The 13552-nt window shown below is 46.4% G+C and overlaps 1 protein-coding gene across 1 annotated transcript in view; it reads left to right on the plus strand.

Annotated features, from left to right (window-relative positions):
- LOC119160910 (uncharacterized) overlaps positions 1-13552 on the plus strand; it is a 61963-nt gene continuing 48411 nt past the window's right edge. Inside the window, exon 1 of the mRNA XM_075880457.1 lies at positions 1-903. Within this exon, the coding sequence (XP_075736572.1) occupies positions 82-903 (822 nt within the window). The 5' untranslated portion in view covers positions 1-81. The remainder of the gene's footprint in view (positions 904-13552) is intronic.

Here is a 13552-nt window from a genome sequence, read left to right on the forward strand (position 1 = left end):
CGCGGGAGCGTTGTTATTCGTCCACACGTGCGTTGGCGATTGTGCTGAGCGTCTGTATTTCGTTGTAAAGGCCTATCAAACATGGATTGTTCGGTTGAGATTAGGCCGTCAATAGGCATCTGCAAACTTCAGGTGCTGGTTTGGAACTTCCAGAACGGCCCCGTCACCGGCAAAGTCGACTGTTCGTCGTCGAAACTTAAAATCGTCGTGAAGGAAAATGATGCCGTAGCTATTCAGGCGGAGCTGGCATTTTCTGACAACGTCGTGTTCAAAACAGGCAGGCTTACGGTTGTTCAGGAGCACGAAGTTCTTAGGGATCGCGAAGAATTAGCTCAACCTACGCCGTGCCGCGAACTCACGTTCAACATATTCCTCAAAAAAGCTGACCCTGAGCCCCAGCTGCAACACCTCCGGGAGCCTGTACTTTTTGCGGGTATCCAGTACTGCTTTAGGTGCGGTAGTTGCTTCGAAAAAATTTTGGATGAAGACGCCTGTTTCCGAAGGGTCCTGCCGCTGCCGTCTGAAAATTGGAGAGAAGCAGCTGGTGAGTGGTTTTGCCACAAACACGAATCCACCACCGGCAGTGACATTCCCCGTGTTCTCGAACCGAAGGCTGACGAATTGTTCACGTCAGCAACTCGCCTGATTGTGCATAACGCGCGAGTTACTGGAGCAGACATCGACCGGGGAGACGGACGACTGCGTTGTGATCAGTGCGGAGTTGTTCTTGGGAGAAAGGAGACGGATTCGTCCGCAGCGTTGTTCACGACACGCGTTACAGTAGCGCCTGTCCACGAGGAAGATGGCGATACCGTTGTAGCAGCCGACGCGTCCAACATCCTGAGAGCTCTCATCAAGAACCGTCTGAAGCTAATCACGACGTGCCGACTTGTAGTGACTTCCGTAAGTAGCCGGCGCGTTTCTTGTGTTCGCGACGTTGTATATACGTGAAGCGTGAACGGAAGCGTCGTGACGTGTTTGTCTTTGATTGCATGTTTACGCATACTCTTAGTGAAAAAAAATCAATGCGCAAAATAATCACGCTTTCTGTCTGGGAACCGAACTCCGGTCTCCCGCGTGACAGGCGGGAGTTTTGACCACTATATTAACAAATTTTTTCTTTGCTTTATTGCCTGTTTATAGGCGCATACATCAAACCACAAGCAGAACAAAAACAAGCAGTAACAGTCCGACAGAAATTTAAAATTCCCTAAGTGCTGCCAAGGGCTCCACCCCTCGACAACCACTCAGGTAAAATCTCCTGAGTTTTCTGCAGTTCAACAAACTTGGCCATACATTCACGGAAATACATTCGTGCAGGCCGTGCATCCTGATCGCGATGGAAACCCGCCATACGGGCCATAAACAGTGAAGTCCACATAGCATAATCAAATCAAAAGGCATTCCCTCTTCGTCCACTATTGGCAGAAATCTTATACCATATGAATTTAAAGGTGATTCTTTCTGTAACGTCCTTTGAAGTACATCCCAAAAGTATACTCCCTCCCAACAATGTAAGAAAACATGGTCAATAGTTTCCGGTTTTTTACAGATAAGGCAATTTGTTCCCCAAGGTAAGTAAAAACCACGGTCTGCTTGAAATGTCCTGACTGATAATGTACCTGTGTGCAGCTTGAAAAAGCAAGACTTCGCGCCATGAGCCACTTGCATTATCTTCACTCGTTTAAGCACATCTTTCCCTTCACCTCCAGCGTACATGGCACGGTACAGCGGTTCAGGTAAAACAACATCGCATACATCTTTGTACAACTTCTTTCGAGTCACTGTAAACATATATTCATTGGAAAATCTAACAGATAAAAACTGTACACTTAGAATAACCTCTTTAAGATACCCGCGCACAGCACCGGTCATGTCATTCGTGCTAACCACATATTAAGGTAAAGCCCGCATCAGTCTCATTTGGCACACTGTACGTAAGAAAGGGTCCCTTGTGTAGCGAAAAAAAAACCTATTTACGACTTGGCGTATGAAAAGATGTGTTAAACCAAGCCCTCTGTGTTTTACTTTTCGAAACAGATTAGTTCGACTGCATCTCTCCCAGTTCAAAGCCCACACGAACACTGCGAAGATGCGATGGAACTTCTGTATGTTTGCCCTTGAACAATGCAATACTTGCATCACATACCAAAGTTTTGAGGCAAAGAAAAGATTACAGACAGTCGCCCTAGCAAACACTGACAGATGATTACCGTTGCATCTATTAGCTTTCGTCTGGATTTCTTTTGCTTGTTCTTGCCAGTAGTTCTCATTATCTTTATAAAATTCCAGTGCCACCCCTAAGTACTTGACAGGTGTGGTCACCCATTTAACATTAGCAAAATATTCTGGTTTTGACGACCACTCTCCATGCCAGAAACCCAGAAACTTTCCCCAGTTTACTAGACTGCCAGTTGCCTTGCCGAACCTTTTAACCACACTGATGGTAGTGGTAACACTATCTTTATCGATACAACAAACAGCCACATCGTCGGCATATGCCAAAATTTTAACTTTGGATTCTTGTAATCTAAAGCCATGAATGCAACTGTTTTGAGTTATTGCTAAGCACAACGATTCTATATATAAACTGAAAAGTAGGGGACTCAGCGGACAGCCCTGACGGACAGAACGCTTTATGTTAATTGTATCTCCTAGCGTCTTATTGATTACCAGTCGTGTTGTGCAGTTCTGGTATGCCATAGATACTCCATCTCTGATTACAAAACCAACGTTGACATGGTCAAGAATGGCAAGCAGAAGGATGTGGGAAACACAATCAAAAGCTTTCTCGAGATCAATCTGTAGAATGGCTGCCCCTACTTGATTAGCATCGCTACACTCGAGCACGCAGCGCATCTTGTGTATATTAGTCACAATGGAGCGTCCCATAATCCCGCATGTTTGGTGAGGCCCTACCAATTCTTTGATTATCCCTTGAAGTCGCCGTGCTAGTACTTTCATTAAAATTTTGTAATCACAATTAGTTAGTGATATCGGTCTATACGAAGAAACTAATTTTAACTTCTCCGAGTGTTCTGTCTTAGGTATTAAACTATATGTGCTTCACTAAAGGACCTAGGGAGGCCATAAGCTTGATTGAAGACATCTGCAAGTACTTGGGATAATTCATTTTTGAACTCCTTATAAAACGAAGCACAAAGCCCTTCCAGCCCCGGAGATTTACCAGGATTCATTTTATCTATAGCCCTTTCTACTTCCGTTGGCGTTATAGATAGCTCTAAAACTGATTTGGTGTTATCTGACAACTTCGGCATTCTGTTAAGGAACTCCTGCTTAAATGCCTCTGAATCAATGGGCGTGGCAGCGAAGAGTCCTTCGTAGTGTTTGCCAAACGCTCGTCCTATGCTCTCATTGTCTGAAACTTCTATACCGTTGACTTCAATGGCATCTATATGATTTCGTCTGGCATGACTCTTCTCTAATCCAAGCGCTCGCTTCGTCGGGCGATCATCCACAGTCATTGATGTTGCTCTGGCTTGCACTAGCGCTCCGCGATAGCGTTCCTCCTCATATACCTCTATCCTCTGTTTGATACTCTGCAAATCGTCACCATATACTCCAGGTTTTTCACATTCAAGAGCTGTTAGCCTCTCAAGTGTTTGTCTAAGCTCTTTCTCATTCTTCTTAGATTCAAAAGATAAAATGCTAGATCTCTTTATTGCTTTTATTTTGATTCGCTGCTTGAATAGCTCCCATTCTTCTCCTATTTTGTCCATACACTCTATGTTAATATTACTTATTTCTTTAATAACTGATGCACTAAACGACTCTCATCCCTTAAGAGGTTAGAGTTCATTTTCCACTGTTCCCAAGAAAAGGCGTTCCTTTCTTTTTTTGACCCGATATTGCATTTTACAAGACAGTGATCGGAAAAGGAAACAGGGACAACATTATAACTGCTACACTGGGATATCGCATCTGCAGTAAGGTAAAGTCGATCCAATCGGGCATTACTTCTGCCTTGAAAGTGGGTATACTTCACATCTCGGGAGCTATGCAAACACTCCGCTACATCTACTAATTCGTGTTCAATAATCACCTGTGCCAGGACATCACGGCTTCTATCTTTAATGTTGCGCCTGCTTGATCTATCAATTTCATTCAAGACACAGTTGAAATCACCCACCAATAAAAGTTTCCTACCGGTACACATTTGTTGTCGTAAATTAGAAAAAAAAACCCCGATCTTTCCTGGCCAATAGTTGGAGCATGAACACATATAATGCGCCATTCAGTGTCACAATAAACAATATCACACCATACTACTCGGCCTAAAGAGCAAGAAAAGACATTTTCTATGACTAATCCTGGCAGTTTTCTAACAAAAAGAACACATCCCCCTGATGTGCCTATGGCCTGGCTCACAGTGGCAAAATACCGTGATGTAAACTTAAGCACCATGCTCCCAGTCTCCTTCTCACCTTCAACTTTCGTCTCCTGCACTGCAAGCACATCCAGACTTTCTTCCAATAACAACTGGTAGACTTGGCTTTGCTTCTTCTTTGAAGCCAAGCCTCTAACATTCAGCGTGGCGAAGCTAAATGATACTTTCTATCTTCATGTCGAAACCAACGCTACAGGAGGCACCATCGACTACTTGGACCTGTTTTGACGCATGGGCAGACGCTCCGGCTACTTCACAGCGTCTGTCACTGCATTGCCAGCTGTCTCGGTCGATACAGCTGCAGAACCTGGTCGAGTGTCCACAGTTGCCGGTGTAGATTCGTCTACTGATGTTGCAGATGTGTTCTGACGCATCTTCGGCCTCCGCTGACGCGGTCACTGCGGCGTACTAACAGACGCATTCCGCGTCCCCGTGCCCGAAACGCCGGCAGCGAGAGCACCGTGACACCTTACACTCGCGACGCACATGTCCTGTTCCGCTGCAACGTAGGCATTGCATAGGCCGACCTGGGGCTACCACTAAGGCTAATTCACCGGCGACTCGTATTTGATGAGGCAGGTCCTCGACTTTCATACCGCTTTTCAGCTTAATGAAAACAGTGCGGGTCGTCGAATTCTTCTCATTTACTCCTTCCACACGCCAGCGTTCCCGGGTCACTTCTGTAACTTTCCCGAACACTGCCAACGCCGTGCGGACATCTTCGTCCGAAACGCCGTGTAACAGCCAGTGAAGCCGCACCCTCACCTTCTGCTCCTCAGGGTCGATAACGAGGCAGCGGCGTCCCTTGACCTGGAGTTCTTTCAGTTCAGTCAACCTCTTCGTCGCCTCCTGGCTGTTAAAGGTGACAGCCCACACATGGTTGATCTGGTAGGCGCCCAATGCAATTACGTCGGGAAGCAGTCTTTCCTTGTCCAGGGCATCTCGGAAATCTTCGACCTTGAAAGGCCTCACTCGATTATGACCGTGCAAAAACACTGTGTTCAAAACAATACGTCCTGTTGGCAGATTCGGCAAGATGATCTCAAAATCCTTGTCACTTTCGTCTGTAATCCTGTTTCCGCGGCCACCAAGGACCGCCTTTGCCGCTCCGCAGGAGCCCATGATTCCTGCGTCCGACGCGTGCGAGTGCTGGCGAACGAATGACCACTATACTAACAAAGACCGAGGTGGCGAGGCCGATCGTTGACTTTAATATAGCGCCTCCTCTAGAAAGATGCCTGCCGCATGAGAAGAAAAACAACTGCCACACCCTTTACCTTCTTTATTTCAAAATGGATAGATGTGGCTGTACCCTTTAGATCGGGCGGCGGCTCACGCCACCTAGCCGCAATACTTAGTGGACTAACCATTAGATTCATCTTTTTTTTCTCCTTTAAATAGTGAGGTTGAGGATTCTCACTTTGCAGTGAAGGGTTTAATTTTCACTCGTGCCTTATCTTTAGCCACCAATCAGATAACCTCCTTCTAGTCAATTCTACCCGCTTAACATCTATTTTGCCCTCACTGTCCCTAAACCCCAGTGCTTAGAAAAACTCTGCGTCATCATCCTGAACTATAGGGTGAAGCCCTTTACAGAACATTACCAAGCGTTTGGCAGTTTTTTCTTCCTCTACACACGCACTGCGTACTGTGTCTACCCCTTTGTATTTGGCCCGATATGTCTTGGTTTGCAATACTCCCGTCCTGGCCTCAAACAGTAGAGAACTACCCCGAGTATTATCATAGATCCTTTCCTTGGCAATTTCCTGCTTAAAGGTTCGATAGATCTCTAGTGCAGACCACGACCTACTGTACTCCTGACCTGCCCAGCTGGCGGCGGTCTACGGAGCTGCCTCGGATTCCAAAATTCGCCGCCTAGAGGGCGCTCGAGTTACCCCAGCTGAGCGTTAGGTGGCATTAGCCGTCGCCCGATCTAAAGGGTACAGCCACATCCAGCCATTCATCCATCCATGAGCGCCCGTGGATGCATGAAAATGCATGGGTTGCCGCCGGTTTGAGAAGAGTTTCATCACGGATTGAGTAAATGTGGCGGGTATCTTGAATCATTTGACTTTATGTGCCTTTGAGAGTCTTCTTTTGCATTTTACATGACATTTCAGAGCATTATTTTTCAAATATAATCGCAAATCGGGTACAAACACATGTATCAGTGTGGAAAACAAGAAATAATGACGACGTAGACAGGTTGTAAAAAGCGCTGGCCACCAAATATTTAACTCATGATACCAGGTACAAGTGTATACATTGGTAGACTTGTTGCCGTTGGATTACACTCAGCTGGCTTGAATTTACTGTCTGAGCAAGAAAGGGCAAGAACAATGACACTTGACATTGTCCGCGGCATCCGGCGCGCATAGAAAACAACCCAATACTGATAATTTTGTGCATAAATACCTTTGTCTCAAATGGCAATTGTCAATCGCAGGTACATGAATAATCAATGAAAGACACTCTGCAACTGTTTTGAAACGAAACAGCACTTAAAATCACTTATTTAACGCTAATTCTTCACACAATGGGTGTGTTTCAAAACCTAGTTGCATAACCACATGTAGTGACATGGTTTCCATATGTGCACTCATGTCATCTTTCCTTTTTTTTTTTTGCTAATAAACAGTTGTGAGTATAGCGCGTCATCGTTTACTTTCTTGAGGTTGTCGGTTTATTATTATTTTTTGCGCTAATATGCGTTTCAGTCTGTCATGCATCACCAACACGCCCAGCAACTCATTCTTTTAGAGACACGTAGTCCTTTACAACACAGAAATCACCTCGATCCGTTTTTCATGGACCTCGGTCACTGGAAACTCATGAAAAGTCACATCAGGAGTCTTTCCTTGCCTTGATTAGCAGAAAGGCATGCAGGACACCACCATCGTGATGGTTAATTTGCACCAAAAAACCTCGCTTCGCTTGTGTACAAACGGCACTGACCTGCACGCTTCTGTCGCAGCTCGGCACGAGCTGATGATAGCGAAAGATCGTCATTATACTTTTAAGTTTATTCAAAATGAGGTTTTTATTCCTTTTAATCGTCCAGAGTGTATGCACGCGTAAACATTGCTGCTTTTCTCCCAGCGTCATGGGAACAGAAAAAAAAAAAGCGCAGCGACCCATGTTTTGGCCACCAGCAACTGGTGCGGATGGATGGATGGATGGATTGATATGGTTGTACCCTTTAGATCGGGCGGTGGCTAGCGCCACCAAGCCGTAATACCTAATGAAGCAAAAACTAGATTTTTTTCCCTTAAATAGTCAGGTTGAGGATTCGTACTTCGCAGTGAAGGGTTTAATTTTCACTCGTGCCTTGACTTTAGCCACCACTCAGATAACCTCCTTCTAGTTAATTCTACCCGCTTGAAGTCTATTTTGCCCTCCCTGTCCCTAAACTCTATTGCTTTGAAAAACTCTGTGCTATCATCCTGAACTATAGGATGAAGCCCTTTACAGAACATTATCAAGTGTTCGGCAGTTTCTTCTTTCTCTCCACACGCACTGCATACCGTGTCTACCCCTTCGTATTTGGCCCGATATGTCTTCGTTCGCAATACTCCCGTCCTGGCCTCAAACAGTAGAGAACTTTCCCGAGTATTATCATAGATCCTTTCCTTGGCAATTTCCTGCTTAAAAGTTCGATAGATCTCTAGTGCGGACTTCTTAATGATGCAGATTCTCCACATATCAGTCTCAGCTTCTTCCACCTTTTTCTTAACCAATAATTCTGTTTGGTTTTGCCCCCTGCCGTTTTCCAAGTATTTACCAGTCAATTTTCTGGTTCGCTTCCTTCATTTTGTGTCGACATTCTTCATGTACAAGTAGCTGAATACCTTCCTAGCCCAACGCTCCTCCCCCATTTCTCTTAATCGCTTCTCAAATTTTATCTTGCTGCTAGCTTCCCTGCCCTCAAATGATGTCCATCCCATATCACCTTGTACTCCCTTATTTGGTGTATTCCCGGAAGCTCCTAAGGCAAGGCTACCTATTCCACGTTGCTTAATTTCTAATCTTGCTTGAACTTCTGATCTCATGCACAAGACCGCATTGCCGAACGTCAGACCAGGAACCATGACCCCTTTCCATATTCCTCTCACAACATCATACCTATTGTAATTCCACAGTTCCCTGTTTTTCATTACCGCTGCGTTCCTGTTACTTTTAGTCGACACGTATATTTCGTGTTCCCTTAGGTACTCGGCCCCAATGCTTATCCATACGCCCAGATATTTGTATTTATCTGTTATCTCTAGTGTCACCTCCGGTATTCTAAGCTTACTACCTTCATTGTTATTAAAAATCATGACTGCTAATTTTTCCTTACTGAATCTGTAATCTAACCTATCTCCCTCATTACCGCAGATGTCCACCAATCTCTGCAAATCTTCCTTGTTGTTGGCCATTAGCACTATATCAGCTGCGTGCATCAATGCTGGTAGTGCCTGTTCAATGAGTTTTCCTTGTTTGACGAAAGAGAGGTTGACGCCCAGTCCACTTCCCTTTAATTTGGCCTCTATTCCTTGTAGGTACATCATGAATAATAAGGGTGACCGGGGACACCCCTGCCTAAGTCCACGTTTTACCTCTGCAGGCTTGAATACCCGTTTTTCCCACTTTATAATTACCTTGTTACCTTTATAGATATCCTTTAAAAGATTAGTGACTACATCTTCCACGCCTAGTGTGTCCAGTATTCTCCACAATTCCTCTTGAACCACGCTATCGTGCGCTCCCTTGATATTCAAAAATGCTAGTTACAGGGGCCTGTGTTCCTTTTCTGCTGTTTCGATGCATTGCGTCAGTGAAAACAGATTGTCTTCCAACCTCCTGTGTTTCCGAAACCCATTCTGCGGTTCCCCCAGCACCCCCTCATCCTCTATCCATGCCTGCAGTCTTTCCTTTATAATCTGCATCGCCAGCCTGTTGACCACTGATGTCACTGTTATAGGACGATAGTTGTTTATGTCAGCTTTGTCCCCCTTTTCTTTATTTTATAGATCATGCTCATTCTGCTAAGTTTCCATCCATCGGGAACTTCTACATCGATTATCATTTTGCTCACTGCCTCTCTCAAAGCCTGCTTAGACTTCGAACTTAATGTCTTTATCAGCATAATTGGAATGCCATCTGGGCCTGTTGATGTACAGTATACTAGGGACCCTTTTCTCGGCCCTTTCCCATTCTTGTGAAAATGGAGCCACTACGCCATTTGATTCATCCTTGCCTCTTGCGGTGCATAAAGCACTTCTTTGTTGACATTTTCCTGTCACCCTTGTTCTTATATATTCAATAGCTTCGTCCCCTTCTAGCCTAGCACCTTGAGTGGTAGTTTGTGGGAATCGAGAGGGCCCTCCTACCTGGCGCCTCGTTCCCCAGCTGCCACGCGCGCGCCGACAGCGTAGCCTGGGCGCGCATAAGCACCGGCATCCGCCAAGATGTCTGCCAGGGCGCCTCTTGGTCTGGGCGAGTCGACCGTCGGCTCCTTCCCGCGCCGGCATGGCTGGGCACGCTACGCTGGCGCGCTGCGCTGGCCTACGTCACAACGCAGCGCCATTTCCCTTTGGGCGCGCGTGACATCCTCCTCTCCTGCGAGCTGTGTTTTGCCTGACGATTCGCTCGTCGCGGCAGATGCTCTCAGGCCTCCACGAGAGGTTCAAGTGCTGCTCAGCAGGCGGCTTCTCGTTCGTGCGTACGACTTTGGCCCTTGTGCGGGAGTCGTAGCGCCCTAGGCAAGAGTACTTGCTCGGTTTTGCGGAGTTCCCTATACGGCCTGCAAGCCCGTGAGTGTCGCACTGTGCTGCATCTTGGGTTAATAAACTCGTTGTTGTTAGCCTGCCTCGTGCGTGGTTTCAGCGTCGTGCCGGAGAAATCTACGAACCCGGCCGCAGCGTCTTCGCATGCAGTGGCAGTGGAGGATGTCGCATTCCTACACGGTTGCGCTTAGTAGGTACGCCTTGTGCAAACCTATCTCCATAAGTTATAAACCTCTGCTCTAGGCTCGTCTCAATTCTTAGGGAATTTAGATGGTTCCAAAATTTCGCAGCTGCCTTTTTATCCTTTTTATGTACTTCTGCCAGCCACTGAGCTCCCTTTCTTCTAATCTTTTCATTGATAAGAAGGGATGCATCCCTACTACAGCTTAGAAAGATTTCCCATTTTCTTTCAACATCATCTGTCGGTTCACCCCGCTGCTTAGCATGTCTGTGTTCCCTAGAGGCTTCCTGACGTTTTGCTATGGCTCTCTTAACTTCCTCATCCCACCAACTTTTGGGCTTGTGTCTCCTTTTCTGGGTTGATTTGTCACGTGCCTTAGCAAGCTCTAGCTCAAACAGTCTAATTAGATTCGTGCATGTCCACACTGTTTTGTTATCCTCAGTGATTACTTTCTCAATCTGTTTAGTGGCTATTTCAATTTGCCTTTCTGAATAAAAATTTTCCTGTAGTTGCTCATCTTGTCTCCTTCCCACTTTCACTGCTCTTCCAAAACTTAGCTTGGTACGTTTTTGATCACTACCCAGACTTCTGGAGCCACCTTCATCTATGTGCATTCCCTTGAGCTTATCATACATCCTATGTGACATCAGTGCGTAATCTATCGTCGCCTGCAGCCTTCCTACCTCCCATGTTATTTGCCCTTCACACTTCTTGGTACTGTTGTAAATAATCAAATCAGGCCTTTCACACATATCCATGGTCATTTTGCCTGTCGGGTCGATATACCCATCTATATCTTCTATGTGCGCATTCATATCTCCTAGTATAATTATCTCGCACTCTCCTCCTAACTCCTGAATGTCATTTGATATACACTCTACCATTGCCTGGTTTTCCTGTCGAACATTTACTCCCATCCATTAGTACACAAAACCAAGGAGTGTTATTTGCCCTGCCACTTTCCCTTGTAGCCATAAATGTTCCTTGCACTCCTGCTTGACCCTTTGCCTTTCTGTACTTTTATGAATGAATGCCCGAATACCACCCCTCTTTCTGCTGCTTTCTGTTCTATTACAATACTCCGACGCGTAGTCCCCATTGTTAGGAGGTTGTTCCATGTCCCTGAGATGTGTTTCTACAAAACGGTATACCATCGGCCTCTCCTCCCTTAGCTGTTTTTCTATCTGTTTCCACTTAAGCCTGTTCCTACCACCCTGCATATTAATATGCACTATTTAAGAATTGGCTCGGCGCTCGTGGCTACGTCTATTTCTGCCCCGGACTCTACCTGTCTTAGATACTGGTGCCACTTTGGAATCATATTTGTCCATACCACCTGTCAAAGAGTCTCCCTCGTTGTTTTCCTCGTTACTAGCTATCCTGCACCCCGAAGGGCCCGCTTGCCCCCCAAAAAAGCTACTGTGCGTCCTGCAAGTCGCCAACCCACCTCATGACCTAGCCGCCCATTGAAGTGAATTCTGTCTCGTTGAAAACCACGCCACCTATGCACCTCTCTGTTTATGTCCATCACCTCAAAGCCTTTTTCTCGGCTCATCCGCCATATCTGTTGGTTTGCGTTGACAACCGCTCTTTGCAGGTTGCTATCACGCACCGGTATCTCCGGTGTTGTGCATATTGTAACAGCGAGCTGTGATAAGATGGTTTTATTTACAGGAGGTGAACGATGGTCGTTTGCGGCAGCACATTGGGATCGTGCCAAGACTCTTCGTCTTCCTCTGCTTCTCTTCTCTACCTTTTTCTAGTCTGTTACATTCTCCCGCAAGCAGACGAAGCCCGTAGGGCGAGTTATGATGCACAAGGAGGGTAGAAAGGTTTCAGGCGAGCCACGTGAGTGAGCTGCGTTCTGCTCAATCGTCGACCATTGGACAAAAGACGATCTATTACGTAAGTGAGCAAGCTTAGACGCTCCAAAACTACAAATGGGCCTGAATATCATGACAGAAGCTTTTGACACAATCCACGCTTGCGTTGTGGTGTCCAAAGTAACACCAAGTCACCTTTATCGAATAAAACCGGTTCGTGACGGTCGTCGTATCGTTCCTTCGAACGACGTTGAGAGGCCAGAGTACGAAGACGAGCGATTCGACGGGCTTCTTCCGCGAGGCACAGGGTGTTTGATACAGAGTCGTGATTGTGTAGAATGAAGGGTAAGAAAGTGTCTAGAGGGCTTAGTGGCAACCTTGCGTACAACAAATAAAATGGGCTGAAGTTCGTTGTTTCAGGTTTTGCCGTGTTGTACGCATACGTGATAAAAGGCAGCACTTCATCCCAGTTCTTATGATTGGAAGAAACGTACATGGCAAGCATGTTGGTCAGCGTTCTGTTTGTCCATTCAATGAGGCCATTCGTCTGTGGGTGATACGGTGTGGAATGACGGAACTGTGTCGTGCACATGCGTAGTAATTCTTCAACGGCATCGACATTGAACTGGCGGCCACGGTCACTGATAATAACACGCGGTGGGCCATGGCGAAGGACCACGGAGTGAAGCAAGAAGTCCGCCACGGATGCAGCGGTAGAAGAGGGAATAGCTGCGGTTTCGGCATACCGCGTAAGATGATCTACGCAGACGATTATCCAACGCTTCTTATTGTTAGATAACGGAAATGGACCCATAATGTCAATTCCTACTTGTTCAAAAGGTGTGCTGGGTGGTGTTAACGGCTGAAGGGGACCTGGTGTAGCGGTGGCCGGGCGCTTGTGACGTTGGCACGTCTCGCAGCTAGCGACGTAACGCTTCGTCGTTTCGTACATCTTGGGCCAGTAAAAGCTTTCCTGCGTGTGGTTCAGCGTTCTAATGAAGCCGAAGTGACCGGACGTCGCATCGTCATGCATGGCACGTAGAACTTCGGAGCGAAGGCTCTCGGGGACAACTAGAAGAAAATGTGCTCCAGGTCTGAAGTAGTTAGTTTTATAGAGCAACTTGTCTCGGACCGTAAAGCGACCGCTGTGTTGGAAGGCACGTGCGGCGACAAAAAGAGGATCCAAGTTGAGATCGCTGCATTGTTCTCTCTGGAAATCAGCCGCGTTGGGGAACGTGCTTGTAACAGCAGCAAGGCAGTCATCAAAATTCTCAGCATCCCAGTCAGTAGTCGCAAGAGGAATCCGGGAGAGGCAGTCTGCGTCAGCGTGACGACGGCCACTCTTGTACGACACCGTAAAGTCGTATTCCTG

Source organism: Rhipicephalus microplus, chromosome X (assembly GCF_043290135.1).
Source record: "Rhipicephalus microplus isolate Deutch F79 chromosome X, USDA_Rmic, whole genome shotgun sequence".
Lineage (NCBI taxonomy): Eukaryota > Metazoa > Arthropoda > Arachnida > Ixodida > Ixodidae > Rhipicephalus > Rhipicephalus microplus.